The 18,804-nt window shown below is 42.4% G+C and overlaps 1 protein-coding gene across 1 annotated transcript in view; it reads left to right on the forward strand.

Moving 5' to 3' along the window:
• The window catches only part of LOC138208921 (protein sidekick-1-like), a 239,670-nt gene that overhangs the window by 140,540 nt on the left and 80,326 nt on the right, over positions 1-18,804 (forward strand). The window contains exons 6-9 of the mRNA XM_069167153.1: positions 2,932-2,958; positions 10,275-10,377; positions 14,133-14,308; positions 17,270-17,353. Of these exons, the coding sequence (XP_069023254.1) occupies positions 2,932-2,958; positions 10,275-10,377; positions 14,133-14,308; positions 17,270-17,353 (390 nt within the window). The remainder of the gene's footprint in view (positions 1-2,931; positions 2,959-10,274; positions 10,378-14,132; positions 14,309-17,269; positions 17,354-18,804) is intronic.

Raw genomic sequence — 18,804 nt, forward strand, 5'->3', positions numbered from 1 at the left:
TCTTTGTTTGGGTGTGTTCACAATAGGTCTGGTTGTTTTATTTTGTTCTGTTTTTGACACCAATGCCAGTGAAATAGCAGACGGTTGTTACCAATATGAAAACACAACTTTTTTCCATTATATGAAGATACACAGTCAGGGTCATAAATATTTGAACAGTGAGATAAGTCTTGTCATCTTGCCTCTGTGCGCCAGCACAATGGATTGGAAATGAAGGCATCAGTACGTGTAGATATTCAGCTTTTATTTGAGGACTTTAACAAAAATATTGCATTAAACGTTCAGGAATTTCAGTTATTTCGTACATAATCCATTTGACTGTTGGACAGAAGCAAATGACAAAATATTTTACTGATAATAATTAAAAACCCTGACTGTATATAAATATGTAGTATATACCACTTTTTATTGCACATCTAACTGAGACTAATGCAGTGTAGAGCAGCTGTGCAATAAAACCTACCTTCAGGAAGGTTATAGCGCTTTTTGCTGAAACAGTTTTACACAGGTGGTAGTTCAAAGAATTAGATTGTGGTTCTGTTGAACTGTACTGCGTTACACAGAGAGGATTGTCTATTAATTAGTCTCCACTCACTGAACGTACAGAACTTTGCAAAAGCTTCAGGCTCTGAAACTGAAGAGGATGCTTTCAAAAAGAAGGCCATGAGTGGTTTTAATTTAGCAGTTAAGTGTAGTGAACCGAAAAACCTAAATCAAATCAATAGTATTTGTTGTGATGCCCTTTTGCCATCAGGTCATCTGGTGCTTGCACTCAGTTCGTCAGGCTGTTTGGCAGATAGGTTGGTGCATCATATTTAAGAACTCGACGCAGTCTTGTGTGGATTTAGTCTTAGTTGCTTCTGTGTCCCCATGTAAGCCAATGCAGACAGTCATTTGGTACGCTGGAGTTTTTAAGTGTTGTTTACCTGTATTGCATTCTGCTAAGAGGTCTTTGCGATGTCAACACAAAAGGGTATTTAAGTCCCAAAAAAATCAAAAGGTACAAGTTTTGGTCGCAGTGTGCCTTTTTTTGTATGGTTGTTTGAACACCTATTTTGAGTCAAGTCGCCATCAAATCTTTATATTTGTTTTTATTTGAGGTGTTTCTAATATTTTGTACAGCCAATACGTGTGAGTATGTGTTGATTCAATAGTGTGCTGTCAATAAAAATACATTTAATTTAATGTAGGAATATAAATACCTCTCAGCATTAAGGATGGGCGTTTCACGACAAATTACAGTTTGATAATCGCTGGAAAGTATTCGACTATTAATTGACAATTAGATCTCCGCCACTGCACACACACACACACACACACACACACACACACACAGAGAGAGAGAAAGAGACTCACTCATGGCATAAACTTTGGCTAAACAATGCCATCATACTTCAAAAACCTCTGGCCATTGGTTATTGATCTGTGGATGGACAACCTGCCTGGTGCTTTGCCCTCAAAAGACATGATATGCATCTTTACCTGGCGGAGATGGCGCTGCACCTCATTTTTGTTTGCTTTGTTTTGTTTGTGGTCGTAGTCACTGCACTTCTCTTCTGTTTGAAACAGGCATCTAATCTGCCGAAGCAACAAACCTTTTACCGGAGCGTAATGGCACAAACAGCTTAGGGGTGCTTTACTGGCACCTTCTGGTAGTAGTAATGCATTACTTCCAGGAGCTGATAAAAATAAAAAAAAAAATAAAAAAAAGGGAAATAAGATATGAAATAGTTGATTGTTTTTTTTTTTAATAATTACTATTCGAACATTTTTAAATTATGACTCATCCCTACTTAGTATAATGCTTCCTTTGGCCGCTTGCCAAAAAAGCAGTCAGTAAATAACTACTATCAATAAGATACAGCTTAAACAAAAAATGTTGATTATTATTCTGAACAGTGGTTAGCATTGTCGCCTTACAAAAAACTTTCCGGGTTCGATTCCAGGCCTTTCTGTGCAGAGTGTGCATGTTCTCCCTGTGCCTGCGTGGGTTCCCTCCGGGTACTCCGGCTTCCTCCCACCATCCAAAGACATGCGTCTCAGGTTAATTATTGGTTCTACAAATGTCCCTTCGGTGTGAATGAGAGCGTGAATGGTCTTTGTTTCCGTCTGTTTCTGTGTGGCCCTGTGATGGACTGGTGATCTGTCCAAGGTGGACCCTGCCTTCGCCCAATGTGAGCTGGGATAGACCTATCGCAGACTAAGCGAACGTTGCGCTGATGTGATATGTCAGAATCTAAATTAAGCCTCTGACGCACATTTTTCACCACAAACACACACACGGCCAGAGATGGAAACACATTCACACAAACGCACTCCCAGTATTCAAAAATTCAGTGAGTGGCTGGATAGAAGCATGAAGGGGTCGGGTATTGATAGATGAATAGTGAATGTAGATTTTCTGCCTGTAGAATGTCAGTGCCATCATTTTCTCACAGTCTACAGTCTTTCTACTTCCAGACGTATGACAGATACAGGGAGGAAAGATAGAGAGGGAGAAGGAAAGAGTGAATGAGAGAGACAAAATTCGGTAGCTGGCAGTTGATGGATGGGCTGCAAACAGCTTGTCTTCCTCTGGACTCCATGATAACATAGCGTCCTCTGTTCCTCTCTGTCTCTTCCTCGCTCTCATCCGTTTCTCTGTCTCCTGTTCTCTGTCTGTATTTGTTTTTTCCTCCTTCTCGGGTAAAGGGCCTCCTTATCCGGTTTGCCTCCAAAACTCTGAGACGCCTTAGAAGTGCTAATATGTGAAAGCTTGTATTTTCTTTTGCTTCTTTTTATGTGTATTTGGTAAATGTGTCTTTTTGTTGCAGCCTGAAGAAACATTCGAAATCTAAATTATATCTCTCCCGTTTTTCCCCTTTCTCCCTCTCCCTATCTCCGCCTTTTCTCCGACTTCTTTTCATCTAATTCTCTCTGGCTGACGGACAGTTGGCAAGAAAAACCGAGGTTCAACAGGTAAAGAGCCATTTACATTTGCATTATCTGCCTTGCTCTTTCTCTCCGACTTCATTCTCTAAACACTTTCTCTAAATGGAGACAAATGTTGTCGTGACCTCCTGCCCCCACCAGAAGGTCAGAGCTGCTGGGCTACATGCTCTGCAGAAGTTTTCATTGGCAGCAGTGACGGGTACATCCTGTAAACCATGTTCCACCAGTGGAGTTTCGCTTTTTCTGCCTAATGGCTACAACTCTAACCTCGAGGTCAGCCTGCTTGTACCATCTATTGATTGGTACGAGTGGAAATACTCTCATGGTTTAAAGCTTACGTGGAACATTATCTGTCACATTTAGGGCTGGGCACCGAACCTTAATATTTTGATGGCACTGATGGAATTCGTTCGGTAGTGTCGAGCATCGAAAAATGCCTTATCATTTGGTACCAAATTTTGATACCTGTTTTTCACCTACGGAGTAAATCTCATCTGTGTCCGTGAGCCTCAGCAGTATATAGCCTGTACTCGGTGGCCTGCAAATCAATTGGTTCCAACTTATGTTTCTTAAATCTGACCTTAGAACACCTTATTTCACTCTTTCCAAAACTAATTTTGGGCCACACACCTGTCTGCATTGTGTGCGCTGCAGTAACAGGAGGCTTCTCTGTGTGCAGCCGGCAAACTACCGTCTCCTGATAGCACGTGATGTGTTAATGGGACATCTGTAAAAACAACTCAGGTTACACTGTCTCCCTCTATACTGCATGAAAACTAAAGGTTTGTAGCATATTGTGAAAGTAATTTTCCTTTTCTTAAAATGGATTTCATAAAAGGTATTGGTATTTATTTTTGAATGATACCCAGCCCGAGTCACGATCCATTGTCATCTGACATTTGGATGCAACATACCGCATGAAACCGAACTGACGATCAGGTGATGAGTGAGTAGCAGGGCAGCATCATTGCAGAAAGTGTATTTTTAGATTTCAGGTGGTGAAATCAAAAACAAATAACGTGTCTTAATTTTTTGCAAATATTGTTCTCCTCCTCCTCATGTAACATCACAGGAGAGGGAGGTGTGTGTGTGGAGGGAAACAGCTCGTCCTCTGATGCTCCATATTTCTCCTCGGCTCCTTGTGGCATTGATACCTTCACTAAACCCCACCCACTTTTTAAATGATCAACCCCATCAAAAGGTTTTGATCAGTCCTATATATTCAGGCTCGTTCAGTAACGCGACGCAATCAGAGATTGTTCCTGTTGTGTTTAAACAGAGTGCCGCAAAGTTTTGCCATGCCTACAACTGCACCGCTCTCTGTTTGTGCACAACAAGAACAGTCCCAGAACTTCTTGATCGCCCCTCGTACATGACACGACTGAAGACAAAGATGATAACTTTTGTTTCACTGCAACTTTAAAACCATTCCCTGTGACTTTTTTTCTGCAACTCGTTTGCATTGTTGTGGACAAACCCAGCCTGAGCCTGAGGCTTGACATTGTTGGATCCATCTCAAGTCAGCCAACTCATTTAGAATGGATTATTTTATGTGAGTGTGGTATACAGCGTTGATATTTGGCGCCAAAGTTCCCGGCGTCTATGACCTCATCAGTCCCCACAAGGAAAGTTCAGCACTGCAGGAAGTGGAGAGTGACAAGAACTTGCTATCGAGGGAAAACGTTGACTTCCAGTAGACACTGCAGGCGGATGCTGGGTTGAAGGTGGGGCTTTTGAAATGCTACATAAACAGCAGCTGCGGCGACTGTGGCAGCAGGTGACAGCGTAGCTTTCAGGAGTTCAGACAGGGAGCAGAGCACTGGGGGCTTCAGCACACTGCCACAGTGAAGAGGAGATATAGTGTGAAAGGCCTGAGAGACTCCATTTGACTGCCTGAAGTAACTCGCAGGCTTTCTCTTCATTTGGGCAACATTTTGACACTTACTGTACATCAAACGTGCTGAGTCTTTTAATGACGGCATCACATGAGTGTGTTTATTACCGTGGCTACAGCACACTGTGGTGCCAGTCGTCCCAGAGGCTGAAGCGATTTACAAAATGCCATACCCGTTTTCTCTTGCTTGCTATAATGCTCCTTCATGGCCACATACTTGTATAATTATATTTGTGCAATATTGACCTATTGTCTTATTGTCGTTTTTGAGTCGTAACTATGTGCATTTGTCTAATTTCAGTTGGAGTTATGCCTCCAAGCCTCTGTCAAATGTTAAGGATTTTCAGAGTTGATGGGAGAGAAATTATTTTATCTTACATAAATATTTTGATAAATATTTTTTTCCCCTCTTTACCTAAAACATTTGCAGGCATAAGGCAGCAGTGCATGCCCTTATTTTCAGTAGAGTGATGATGAAATGTTACCTCATTATGTCATTTTGAGTTTCGCCAAGCAGCTCGAAAAACACAACAAATATAATAGTCAAAATTAATCAAATAAATATTGAGTTCTCCCGATAGCTTAAATCCTGCTCTGCCTCACCATTACTGCTCCCTGTTTCCTGTGTCTTCTTCCTTTCTCTCCCTCCCGTCTTTCCATCTCCTCCCTTCCATCACTTGTGTGGGCCGATGAGAAAGACAGATAGAAGGTTTGGCAGCTGAAGGAAGAGATGAATATTTAAAATCAGGCATCTTTCTCTGTCCTCTCACTGCTTCCCATTGTCTGAGTCGGTGTCCCCTTGGGGTTTGGATTTTCAGCTCTTGGTGTGGCTGTGGCATCGTGTGTGCGTGTTAGCGTGTGTGTGCGGCATGTCGTAACGTGTGGTTTTATATTGGCATTCTAAGGCAAGTGTAGTCATACCATGACACTTAGCTGTCAGCATGCAGCATTAATGAGCACAGTGACACGTACAAACACTCACCCCGCTGTCACACACGTGCAGTCTTCGCACAAGAGATCAGCCAATGATCACCTTCTCCTCTCAATTTATTTTTGTATACCTTTCAAAAAAGTTGTTATAAAAATTGCTTTAAAAGCTCTTCATTCTTTTAACCTCTTGTTTCCAGCATGCTTCCCTTTCATCTTTTCTTCCTTTTTGCTTATAAAAACCTTCCTCTTTCTTTCTCTTGAACTTTCTGCCTCTGTGTTGTGTATGTGGTCTCAGTGTGGTACAGTATGTGTTAGTTGGCTGTGAACCCCGCAGACACATATCTGACAACTCTATTAATACACAGTGAGCTAACACCGGCCTCCTTCTGTGTGTCTGTATATACGCATTCAAAGCTGTGTGTGCGTGCGTGTGTGTGTGTGTGTGTGTGTGTGTGTGTGTGTGTGTGTGTGTGTGTGTGTGTGTGTGTCTCTGCTCTCGAGGAGATTTGTGTATAAGGCTTACAACATACCGATCTCCAGTCATAGAAAGATCACTCTCCACACACACACACACACACACACACACACACACACACACACACACACACACACACACACACACACACACACACACATACTCGCACTCCGGATGACTCCCTGACACCATAGGGAGTTCGGAGTGACTGACAGATTTAATAGCAGAACAAGCTGAAATCTGAGAGAATCCATTGAAAGAGGGATTACATTGTAATCTGTGGATGGAATAGCCTCTCATCTCGCTCCCTCTCGATTTATTAATCTTGATCTCTTTCCTGCTCGGAAGCTGTAACAATCCTTTTACCTGTTTGGTTTTTTTTTTTTATCATTCCCATCCTCGATTTAATTTTTCCGCCTCTTTCTCAATGACACACACACACACACACACACACACACACACACACACACACACACACACACACACACACACACACACACACACACAGACACACGCGCACACCCTAACACACCCTAACACAGCTGTGTCACCTCAGCAGCACTTTACTGTCAATCAGCAGTGATTGCGCTGACGAGGCCATTGTAACATTGCAATGCGTCACTGCCTCTCCGGTGCTAAATAATGCACACAACCATGTACACACACAGACACACAGGAAGCTCATAGGATTTATGATTTTTTTTTTTTTTTTCTCCCTCCTTCTCATCACTTTTGATTAGATTTTTTTAACCAAAAGCTTTTCTTTTTTATCGCGCCTCTTTCTTTGAAGCATTTTGAACCCTGAGTTGTTGTTCTGATATTTCTTCGTTACACCACAACCCTGATTTCCCTCTATCACTTCTACTTTTCCTCTCACCACATGGTGTTTCTCATTTGCTAAATGAGGAGTCCAATAGAGTTAGATTAAACTTCTGGACTCTCTTTGTCGAGTCTTTACAGGGAGCCTTTTAGCTGCCACAGCTTGCCTACACACACATAATAACGGCTGTCTGCCAGTCTGAATATTTCTCCTTGGTTATGTTGAAGAAAATTAATTTAATACTCCCAGTTTAAACAACTAAAAGGAGAAGATAAGAGGATGAGAGGGAATAATGGAGGGAAGATATGGCAGTGGGGAATGAGAGATCCAGACGGGATGAATTGATAGAGATTTCCCCAGAGAAAGAGAATGTTAGACACGCTGACAGAGAGAAAAGAAGAGCGCAGATCACACAACCGTATGGCATTTTGCTTTCTCCTCTTTTTCTACCATCATGTCTGTCACTCCAGGAAGAAGAAGACCATCTGCACGGTCCCCCCTTTTGCTTCATCCCATCTGCATGTACACTCCCTCTCCCTGCTCCGAGCCCTTCTTCTTTTTCCCTCACAGTTCTCCCTTGTCATACCAGTGCTCCCGCTGTCCTGATTTGTCGGTCTGCTCCCCTCAGACAACCTGGCCCGAGGTAATAGGTCGAGTTTCCACTTCCCCCCCTCCCCCCCTACCCCTCTATTCATTATCTGCTCCCGTTGCTGCCATTAAGGCTTCACTGACGGTTACCGGTCCCTGTCTGACCTCTGCTTCCCACACTGGACAGCTAATGGACGCTCGCCGATCGCTCTCCCTGCTTCTACCTCTGCTTGTCCATCTATCTCTTCACGTCTTCCGCCCACTCCTGCTTCCCATCTCTACTTCTCCAAGACCAAACCTTTTAAACTGTGCTGTGCGTGATGCTGCTCTTTGCAAAATTAAATTAAAGATTAAACTGTTGTGTGTGTGCGTGTGTTACAGAGAAACTTGAAAAAACTGAGTGATAGAGACCGTCACTATTAGTTTCCCATCTTCCTTTTTTTTTCACTTATTTTCTTCATTAATGACTCAACCTGAGTTGGAGTAGCAGTGAGTGTAGGTGTCAAGATGGGTGTGTGTGTGTGTGTGTGTGTGTGTGTGTGTGTGTGTGTGTGTGTGTGTGTGTGTGTGTGTGTGTGTGTGTGCGCTATCACTTCCCTGTCTTACTGTACCCGCATGTCTTATTACACGTCCGTGTGACAGTGGGATATGACTTTTCAGTGCTTTCTCTGCGATTAAAAAACGAGAAGAGCGAGAGAATGTGAAGGAAGAATAAAGAGCAGAGAGTCAATTACCACCTTTTCTGCATTGCCTTCAAAGAGGAGATCAAAGCTGCTTTTCGCTTCCCCCTGCCTTCCCTCTGTACTCCCCCTTCCTTCCACCCCAACCCCGATCAGAACCAGCCTGTTAATTTGTACTCCCTGCTCCTCCCTTATTGGAAATCTACATATTCATCGGTTACACAGTCTTTGCCTGACAAAACCCAGTGATCTTCATACGCACACAACCATAACAGTAATGCATAGGCTTCACACAGTCTGCAGAACACTGACAAACATTTTTCTGTTGGTCTGTTCTTCTATTTTTATACTTTTTTTTTTCTCAGCAATTGTAATACTTCTCAAACTGATAACAATCTCAGTGTGTTATTTTCTTCTGAGTGGCCACTCAGACCATAAATCATACACTCACAATCGTAATCTTGCACATACACCACTGTACTCTCACACACACCTTTTAGGCCATAAATCACGTTTCACATACTCACACCACTGTACTCTTTTCTGAACACTATCATTGTAACTCACGCACGGCGCCATATTATCTCCAATACATCATTATACCCAGTATGGTAGGGTGTTTCAGACACAAAGAATTGTATTGTTTATCAGAGAGACTTATGGTGTTTGTGTGGAAGATTGAAAATATGTCTTAGATAAGAGACATCAGCAGTTTCAAAGAAGTAGAGGGAAGTGTGGTTTTTTTTCTGACTCTCATTTCAGTCTCTTCTTACTCTGTTATCCACAGTGTGTCACTTACTATATTATTCCATGTAACATACTACCACTCTTTTATACTTCAGTTCCCTGAATTGAGAAGATTTGTGTACACTGAGCTGCAATTTTTAACACATGACAAGCGCTTCTTTTTAAATTGTCTTGCTAGTTTGGAGTTGTTTGCAGCCAGAAGTGACCATATTTGGGTGAGCTGGGAGGGAATGAGCGGTGGATCTGACTCTTTATGATTGGAAACCCGAGGAAACTACGTCCCACCCACTGATAGCAGAAACCTGACTGCACCACAGCCCTGTCAATCAAACAGACACTCCCCCAAAAACCTGGCTTTTAAAAAAAAAAAAAATGTATTGTACTCTATTAATCCCCGAGGGGAAATTCTTTCGCTACAGCAGCATCCCGAGAGGGAGCTGCTGCAACAGGCTGCCACGACCGCGGCGCCAACTAACCTGAGGTGCATGTTTTGTGGCCGAATATCTAATTAATTATTTTCAGATGGACCTCCAGAAAATTACTAAAAAAGGAGTGACTTAAGTAAACAACACCAAAGTGACTACTGTAAAAAAAAAGAAAAAAAGATTGACTTTGTAGTCTATGAAAGAAATTGAATGGGAGTCTCTGGAGCAGGAGGCTTTTGGAGCCAACCTCTAGCAGCACTCGGTGGTATTGCAGTTTAAGGCATTTCTGCATCGGCCTCGTTTTTCAGACCTGGAAGCTACGTCCACTTTTACAGTTACATTGTTTTTAACCGAAATCAGCATTTGAAACACTACGCCAATAATATCGACACAAAATCTAATTGCAGAGCTGCTCTGATTGCAAGACGGCTGACGTACATTTTTGACATGTCAGAAATCCAGCATTGTTTGTTGTTGTCGAACAAACAAATAGTTGGATACTGTGCTGGATTGCGTTTGTTAGTTGTCAATGGCCAATTTGGGGCTAATAGAAGATTACATGCAGGCCGTGCCTGTCCAGCTGACATGGCAATGGTGCTTCCTGTTTCGTTGTGTCTTTTAGAAAATGTATCAAGTTGAGTACGGGACAGTTATGTGCATGCGTAAAAGAGTGTAGCAGTGTGTGAGGGACACTATTGTGATCTATGTTTGAGATTATGCGGCTGCGTGTGCAAGTTTGATTTATGAGCTGAACTGCCTCTCATATTTCCTCTCTCTGTCACAGATCCTGAGTCAGAGTCAGTCGCTCCGGCAATCGTGATTGGACCAAAAGACACAACAGTGGTGGCGGGGAGCGAGGCTACTCTGGAGTGCATCGCTAATGCTAGGTAAATTTCTTTTATGTGCATGCAGAAACACACACACACACACACACACACACACACACACACACACACACACACACACACACACACACACACACACACACACACAAAAGTGTGAACAATTTCCTTCTTGCCAGACAGTAGTGTTTTCTTGCAGGGCAATTAGAGGACCCCACATAAACTCATAGCTCAGCAACTCTTCCCCGCTAGTATTAAACACACGGGCACACACACACACACACACACACACACACACACACACACGCACACACGCACACGCACACACACACACCAGTACCAAGTTAAGTTTAACAGAAGTTGGATCAAAGGCCTATCTGACATCAGCAGAGAAGCTAAGCACACCCACAAATTCATGCTGACCCATGCCAAGTACTATATGTACACACACTCTCTCACACTCTCTCACACACTTACAAACACATATACAGTAAAGTGGATGCGGTCTCGTCTTACTGACTTTTTCAGAGCAACAGCGAACTCTTCTTTGGTTCAAGAGTTGTCAGGCACTCTGGTATCAGTTTGTACTCGTCCGTCAGACACACTGTCCGACCTCCCTCCGCATCTCTTACGGGCAAAACAACAACTAAACACTGGTTGATGTGTACTTCATGTAACAGTGCAGTATATGTTTTGAACACAGCCTGTGTTTTGTTCCTTTATTCCCTCTAAACAACAGTTTTGGATACACTCTTCACTCAAGACAAAGGAAACAAATTTGTCTCCTGATTAGTGACGGTGTGTGTGTGTGTGTGTGTGTGTGTGTGTGTGTGTGTGTGTGTGTGTGTGTGTGTGTGTGTGTGTGTGTGTGTTGGTGGGAGGGTGGGGCAGTGCAAGGACAGTGTTTTTGATACTTTTACTTTGTGCTATATGCACATCGAGACATTGATTGAAAAAACAAGAAAGAAAGATGCTGTTTGGCTGCTGTTACCAGATAAAAGCACTGCCTGCAACAATGATAAGTCTGAATATTCGGGCCTCGACAGGTGATCTTCTAGGCTGTGCTTACTCAACATGCTGTACTGAGTTTCGCCTCAGACTGTTTGTATAAGGGTTTTTGTTGGATTGCGTTATTTAGTCTGTGCTAGTCGGTCTGCTCTGTACTGAGAGTCCCTTTTAAGTGCTTGTCAGTTGAACTTGACCAGTGGGTTGCACTCAAGGTATTAAAAGATCAATGTGGCTCCCACATGTAATAGAGAACAGGAACACACCGACACAAGATGTAAGAACCATCTCAATCAGACAAACCTATAGAAATTTAAACAGACCATACATTTTTAATTTAACACCAAAGAAATTGGTCTTCGAAACCCACTCCACATCTGCAAATGAGTTGGTTCATCATCATCTCCAGGAACAATCCACTCCTGAGGGACTAGTTCTGCAATCTGAAATACCCGTTCCAGAGAGATGATTCAGTACATGGGAGACAACTGAAAGAGAGAAAGTGTCCCATATTTGGGAGAAGTAAGAGTTTGATCAATGAAATCAAATGCAGTGCTGAAGTCTGAAAGCATCTGCTATCCACATCCATTAATCATCAGTGAGTCATATTCACCAGTGCTGAAATAAATTGAAACTTGGTTGGCCTGATATTAAAGGCTGTAAAGTCTTGGAGCGGTGAGCAGGACCCTGAGTAAGTAAACGTTAAAATTTTAACTAGCCGATACCAGCTGAGCAGTTACTTTAATTACTTTTACACTTAAGTTTGTCTCTGGGTGTATCATCTGACAAAGAAAAAGAAGAAACACTAATCCCATTTCAGGCTAAATATACATTGTTTGTTTAACTTGATATCACTTACCGCTAGATTTATTTTGGTTCAGCCACACTTTTGAAAAACTTGAGGTTTATATGATTTCTAGCAACTAATTTACAGGGTGTGCAATCACTTTTACTGAAGTGGCCCGATATACATCTAAAAGAACCTATTATAATATGACAGAAAGTGTATCAATAAATATTCCAAAAACAAACTAACAAAAAGCCCCTCCAATGAAAATTACATTTTTAACCTTATCAACATGTCTTTGCCATGTTTTTTTTAAACGTGCTCGATGATATATAAAGCAAACAGTCACTGCCATGACTCAGCGTTTATTGAACGAGTGACAGTGTCATTCTCAAAAACACAGATTCAGACACTCCGGGTTTCATACATCACATTGGGGGGGGGGGGCGGGGCTTTCCATATTATTAAGCTGCAGGCGAGCTGCGGAGGGGTGGGTGGAGATGGAGGCGGGGATTATTTCCATATTCGTAGAGCTGCGTTTAATGAATATCGGCAGAGGTGTAGAGTTCAGGCTATTTTCCACCGATTTCACCTGCGACGTGTTCTGTCTCTGACACGGCTGCCGGAGTGAATCGCCGTCATTAAAGTCAATGCTTCAAAGCCCTCCGGCTGCGCTGTGGTCCGTCTCACCAGCGTCCCAGAAGCGGCTCGCCGTGCTGCTTCGCTAAAGATAGGCAGCGAGTCTATTTTTGATGGAAGATGGAACAAAATGGAACCCATCTTCAGTGGGATATGCGGGTTAAATCTAAGCCACTTTGAGGGGAATTTTCTTTTTTTGTGTAATTTTGATGAAAAGAAATTTGTTTTTAGAAATCAATGCCAGGAGAGGGACTTCAAGAATAAAGTTCTTTGTTAGAGCTATTTAATACCATCAACAGAAGGACTGCTGTTGGAATTTATGAAAAACTTTGAGAAGCAATGACAATAAATCAAAGCAATGTAATGTTAATGATCTCTAAGCTAATGTATTCTAGAGATGTCACTTGTTCAGAATGACAGTTGCTTGTATTTCACAAACAGACTTTCATCTTAATTGCTTTTTGTCATTCAATCTGTTTCATTTCGGTGGTTTTTGTTTGAGTCATGACTCTCTAACCTCTCTAACCTAAAGCTAATTGCAATTATAACAGTAAGCTTGTAGATGCCTACGTTCTCTTCATTGTTGTTAATGAAATGCAGCCATAGCAATGTTCAAATGTGTTTTGTAATTTTATTTAGCAGTATTTTCATCATGATATTCTGATATATTTTCTTAGATTACTGTGTATACAGCTGAACTCTGACTTTTAAGCAGGCCTTGATAAAATGCATCCGGATGACAGTTTTAACTGATGATTACAGAGCTCGATGTTATCTTAGTAGGTCAGCTGCAAAATTTAATGCAGGTGAGAATTAAATTGTTGTTTAGAATGCACCAAAACATTGAACTGCACTTTTATGATAAGACACAGTGCTGTATTTGTGCTGTCACACATAAATACATCCAAAATAATGATTTTTCTTTTTTTTTTTTTTTTTTTTTTTTTGATGTTGTCTATCCAAAACAAAATTTCATTTTATACCAAAACCCATTTCCTTTCCCAACATTTAGAGTAACAGACTAAAGCTCCTTCATGCTGAGTAGAGCTGACTGCTCTGATATACAAACTGTCATCATTCATTTCCTGCCTCATTGACAAATAAACTGATGGATTTAATATGGTGTAATTGCCTTCTGTCATTCTTTTCCTTTTTTTCCCCTAATTCTCCTCTCCTCTCCTCTCCTTTCCTCTCCTCTCCTCTCCTCTCCTCTCCTCTCCTCTCCTCTCCTCTCCTCTCCTCTCTTCTCCTCTCCTCTCCTCTGTAACATGTTTGTGTTTAACTCTTTTGATCATATTTATTGTCATTGAAACATTGAACTAGTAAAGGTCAGTTAAAGGTCAATGGTCTCCTCTCCTCCCCTCTCCAGACCAGTGGATGGCCTTGTGGTGTCATGGAAACGTGATGGGCGCCGGCTGGCCAGTGGGCGTCGGCTCGTTATTCCTGCCCCTACCTCTTCTGACACAGGGTTGTATGTTTGTGAAGCATCGCTTAGCAACAGCACTGCCAAACCTGTGGAGGCAAGAGCACACCTCACTGTAATGGGTAAGAAAAAGGCTGTCACACACACACACACACACACACACACACACACACACACACACACACACACACACACACACACATCGTGCTTCCATCACTCCAGAAGGCAGAACATTAACTTACATTTATTTCTCTTGGACTTGTTCTAAACTAACTGTTACTACTGCTTACTGAACCTTAACCTTACCCTCATCTTAAACCAAGTCCTCCCCCAATACAATTGAATGATTTATGTCACGTGAACTTTCTGTCCCCAAAAGGGCCCATTTAGTGTGTCAACAGATTTATATCCCCCCCACCATGAGTAATACGAATACACACACACACACACACACACACACTGCTAATAATCCATATTTGTTGGCTCACTAATGCCCTCAGCATGTGATTAATTTCTGTTTTAACCTCGCTCTTGTCATTTCTTGTACAGTTTTTGCTCCGGGCACTATTTCATCCTGTTTATTTCTCCATTTATTCTTCCTTTTCTCCTGGAAGCGCATCTGTGAACACCCCAGGCAGTGACTGTCAACTACAGGACTACTCGAGCTGAATCCGTTGTCCACACTCACCGATAAAATGCGCATTGTAGTCACGAGCAGCTGTTGCTTTCTCGTACACATATATTTGCCTATGTGCGCTCACAAATACTCCAATGTGCGTACCTCATGCTTACACACAATCACGAAATGGCACCAGAGACACATGCCTGTTTGCCTGGCAGCTAAATTAGTTTTCTTCCCTGGAGTCACCAAATCAATAAGAGAACATTGAAAGCACTCAAAACAGGAGCGCTCTCATCACAATCCACTCCTGTCCTCAATGTGTATACGTAAATAGAAAACAACATACACCCAAGCAGGGAGCATGTGATTGATGAAGCGAAACTTTTCTCCCCCAGTTCGTCAGCGTCTTTTTGATCTGCTGTGATTGTTGGAGCGAGGGGGCGCCTAAGCAGAGAGGGCCGACTACCCACGCCTTCAGAATACTTACTAGTCAGAAAGGACTGGCCTGAATATTTATACCCCACTCATTCTCGTTCTGTGCCGCCCCCCCCCCCCCACACACACACACACACACACCACTATCTGCCACCAATTTTTCCACCCTTTGATTGCCGCTTTCTTTCTGTCTTGCTGCCACAATCTCTCTCTCTGTCTCTCTCTCTCTCTCGCTGTTATCCTCCTTCATTAGGCCAGCATGACTGTTAAGGCCAGCCTGACAGGGACAAAGTCATGCATTCCTATGTAACAGAGGGGTAGAGACTGATGAATACATTGGTACTGATCCTCTCTTTCTGCTATGGGCTCAGCAGACCTTGATGCAATAAAAGGGATTCCTAAACAGAATAGTGTATGTGTCTGTGTGAAAGCAGGAGACAGCCTCAAAGGTATTCATTATTCAATTTCATTTCTCTTCTACCCCAAATCCACTAATCGGAATATGTATGACACTGCATCCCGGTGTTGTATACAGCACTGGTGCAAACAACAATGTGTCTGTTGTTGCGCTCCATCGTTGTTTTGCAGGCAGACAGCAGGGAATCCACAGCAGCTCAAAGCCTCAAACCCAGCCACCCAAACACTCTAAAATAGGTTTTGTTGTGTTTCGGCATCTGGGTTCTTGAACTCACCTGACTGAAGGGGATTAATGCATCTGTGTTATCAGTGTCACGCCACGCGGCTGTTATTCATCTCTTGTTTTCGTGTTCTCTCCTCACTGCAACGCTTCCTTCGTTCTCTTGACAAAAATCACGCCAAATTGCACCATGCACAGTACAGATAGGAGAAGCACTCATGTGTGGGTTTAAAAGTTCCCAGAAAGTCGTAAAGAACTTCAGAGCTAATGTAGTCAAGTAGAATAAATGAAGCACCATCATCGGAGTCTACTGGCTGTTTGTAGACACATAACACTCTGATCAAACTCTCTGCTTGTCTTTTTTTGTTTTTTGCTTCCTCGGTTTACCCCGGCAATGTGTGAAGGAACAAAAATAACAAGAAATAATACGGGAGGGAAAGGGTTTTTCTTTCCAAGCTTAAAATGACAGCACAGTGTCAAAAACATTGTTGTTTGTATGTTATTTCTGTAAGTGTGGAACCCTGGGAAAAAAAAGCCCAGGAACGAAGCCTCGTTTTTAGATATCTTTCTCCTCATTCAATGATAATTATTGTAGCAGCCAGAATACACATTCATTATTTAGTTTATACTCTGGACATTTAATTTTCTTCAAAGTCATTTTTTGTGTGTTCTACTGTGTGGAGCCATTTTCCCTGAGATGTCAGACGGAAAATGAATTAGACAGCCTGTCTGCCTTCTTCCTGGGCTTGCTGTGTCAATATCTTACACCAAAAATTAACAAGTGTTTGTAAAGAAATGGAGTGTAGGCAGCTGCCAGTATGTTTTTATAGCATGTAGCATTGTAATAATACACAACTCGACATCTATTCACATTCCATTGTTTCTCTGTCATTGCTGCTTTCAGCATTTAGAGCAAAAGTTTTGAAGATGTTTAGAAGGAGCCCTTATTGGCTGTGAAAGGGAGCAGTTTAAAAAAAAGGATAGATTCCCTCTGGATACTCAGAGAATGTGTTTTTCTCTGATTGTGTGTAGAAGTCATTTCACAGGGTACATATACAGACATCCTGCCTTGCGATGGCACTCGAGATACTCGGGGCTATGAAGGGGAAGTGCTTTTATTCTGCCGTGGTGACTTCTCCACTCCAAGCTTCTTCTCTATTAAAGAATAAATACTTGGAGAAGCAAGTCCAAATTTAAGTTTGTCTTTTCAGCTATTCGAAGCCTTAAGTTTTTTAGGCCTTGTTGAAAGGGCTTATCAATGGTATATGTCTGTAGCCTTGCTGTTAGTGTTTGTTGTTCACTTTGAAATATTATTTTATCTCCATATTGATGCAGAATGTGCTATATATTTAAATGCTTTACACATGTCCTGATGTGTTTTCTCTGCAGAACCACCCTCTCTGACTGCTCAACCCAAAAGGAAAGTCCTTGCTGATCTCGACAGGAATGTAGATATCCCCTGCCTGGCTACAGGTACACTGTCTGTGTGTGTGTTCGTTTGTGTATATACATGTGCAGTGTTTCCCCGCCCCCCTGAAAGCAACAAAATACAAACATTCTCATAGAGCTGCAGTTACATCCAGTAACTACTATTAATTTACTTAATCCTGTGCACCCGTTTCATTTCAGCTCTGTGAGAGTCGCTCATGTATTTTCTGTAACTATAAGTCTCACTAATTTGTCTGTTTCTTTGCTCTGCTGCGTGTCTGTCTCATGAAGGGCGGGGTTGTGATTCATTCACACAGACATGCAGCTCAGCAGACCAGAGGATGGACACACGTGACTGTTCAAAAAAAAGCACAATAAAAGCCAACAATTAAGCAATTAATGGACAAACCTCGACCTCAAGTAATGTAGTCCCCCCGTCCTTCCCCTCCCTCCCCCGCAAAATCATCGCGACCGCCCCTCCAATGGTAGTATGCCTAAATTCGACATGTTGTCTGACTATTTTTAACTGCTAAAGTTTTTATTCCTGTTTGTAATGACCTGACTGGAAACTGGGGCAGAAAGACAGTCGCCAGATACAGTGTTTCTTTAATGTTGGAAAAAACACGACCAGGTCTAAATCCTGTGTATTGCTGGACCTTTCGAGGGCTTTTCAATAGACACGAGAGCTTTTCGTTTAATTTGGCTGAAGAAGTGGCATCAGTGCTGCTGTTTCTATACCAGACTGTAGTGGTGAAGAGGGAGCTGAGCCATTAGAAAAAGCGCTCTATTTACTGGCAGGTCAACATCACTACCCTCACCTGTGTTCATGAAATCACCAAAATAAATAAGTTCATGGATACAAGTGGCTGAAGGAGGTTTTCGTTGGATTGCGGGCGTCTCTTTCTGTGACAGGGTGAGGAGTTCAGCCATCCAGGAGGGATTCAGAGTAGAGCCAGTAGAGACTCCTGAGCATTGAGAGAAGCCAGTTGAGGTGGTTCGGGCATCTGATTGGGACGCCCCCTAACCACATTGTAAGTCTACTCGGCATAGCCAAGTGAGACTAGACCCCGAGGTTGGCCCAAGACCCACTGGAGAGATTAAGCTATATCTCCCAGTTGGCCCAGGAATCGCTCGGGTTCCCCTAGGCTGAGCTGGGAACAGGCACGTCTGGGCTTTCTTCTTTCCCTATTGTCGCAGCAACCCTAATTATACTAAGTAGTTAAGAAGATGAGCTGAAATGAGCTTTCCATTTGAAACAGTTACAGGAAGTCGTGGTATTTGGCCGACCAGTGATGGAACTTGAATCGTTCACTCACTCAGTGATAGATATGTGCGTTTATAGGGCAGGCCCAGCTGTTGCAGCCCAGCCAAAAAGAAAAAAATACAACAGAAACAAACTTTTAACAGAATAAAATTAGGAAACATGTGGCTTTAACGTATACTAAAGATTCCATTGAAAATTAGAGTAAATGTAATTCTCTCAACTTTTGTCAACC

Source organism: Embiotoca jacksoni, unplaced genomic scaffold, assembly GCF_022577435.1.
Source record: "Embiotoca jacksoni isolate LCO1_2020_lvr unplaced genomic scaffold, fEmbJac1.0.p SCAF_4, whole genome shotgun sequence".
Classification (NCBI taxonomy): Eukaryota; Metazoa; Chordata; class Actinopteri; family Embiotocidae; genus Embiotoca; species Embiotoca jacksoni.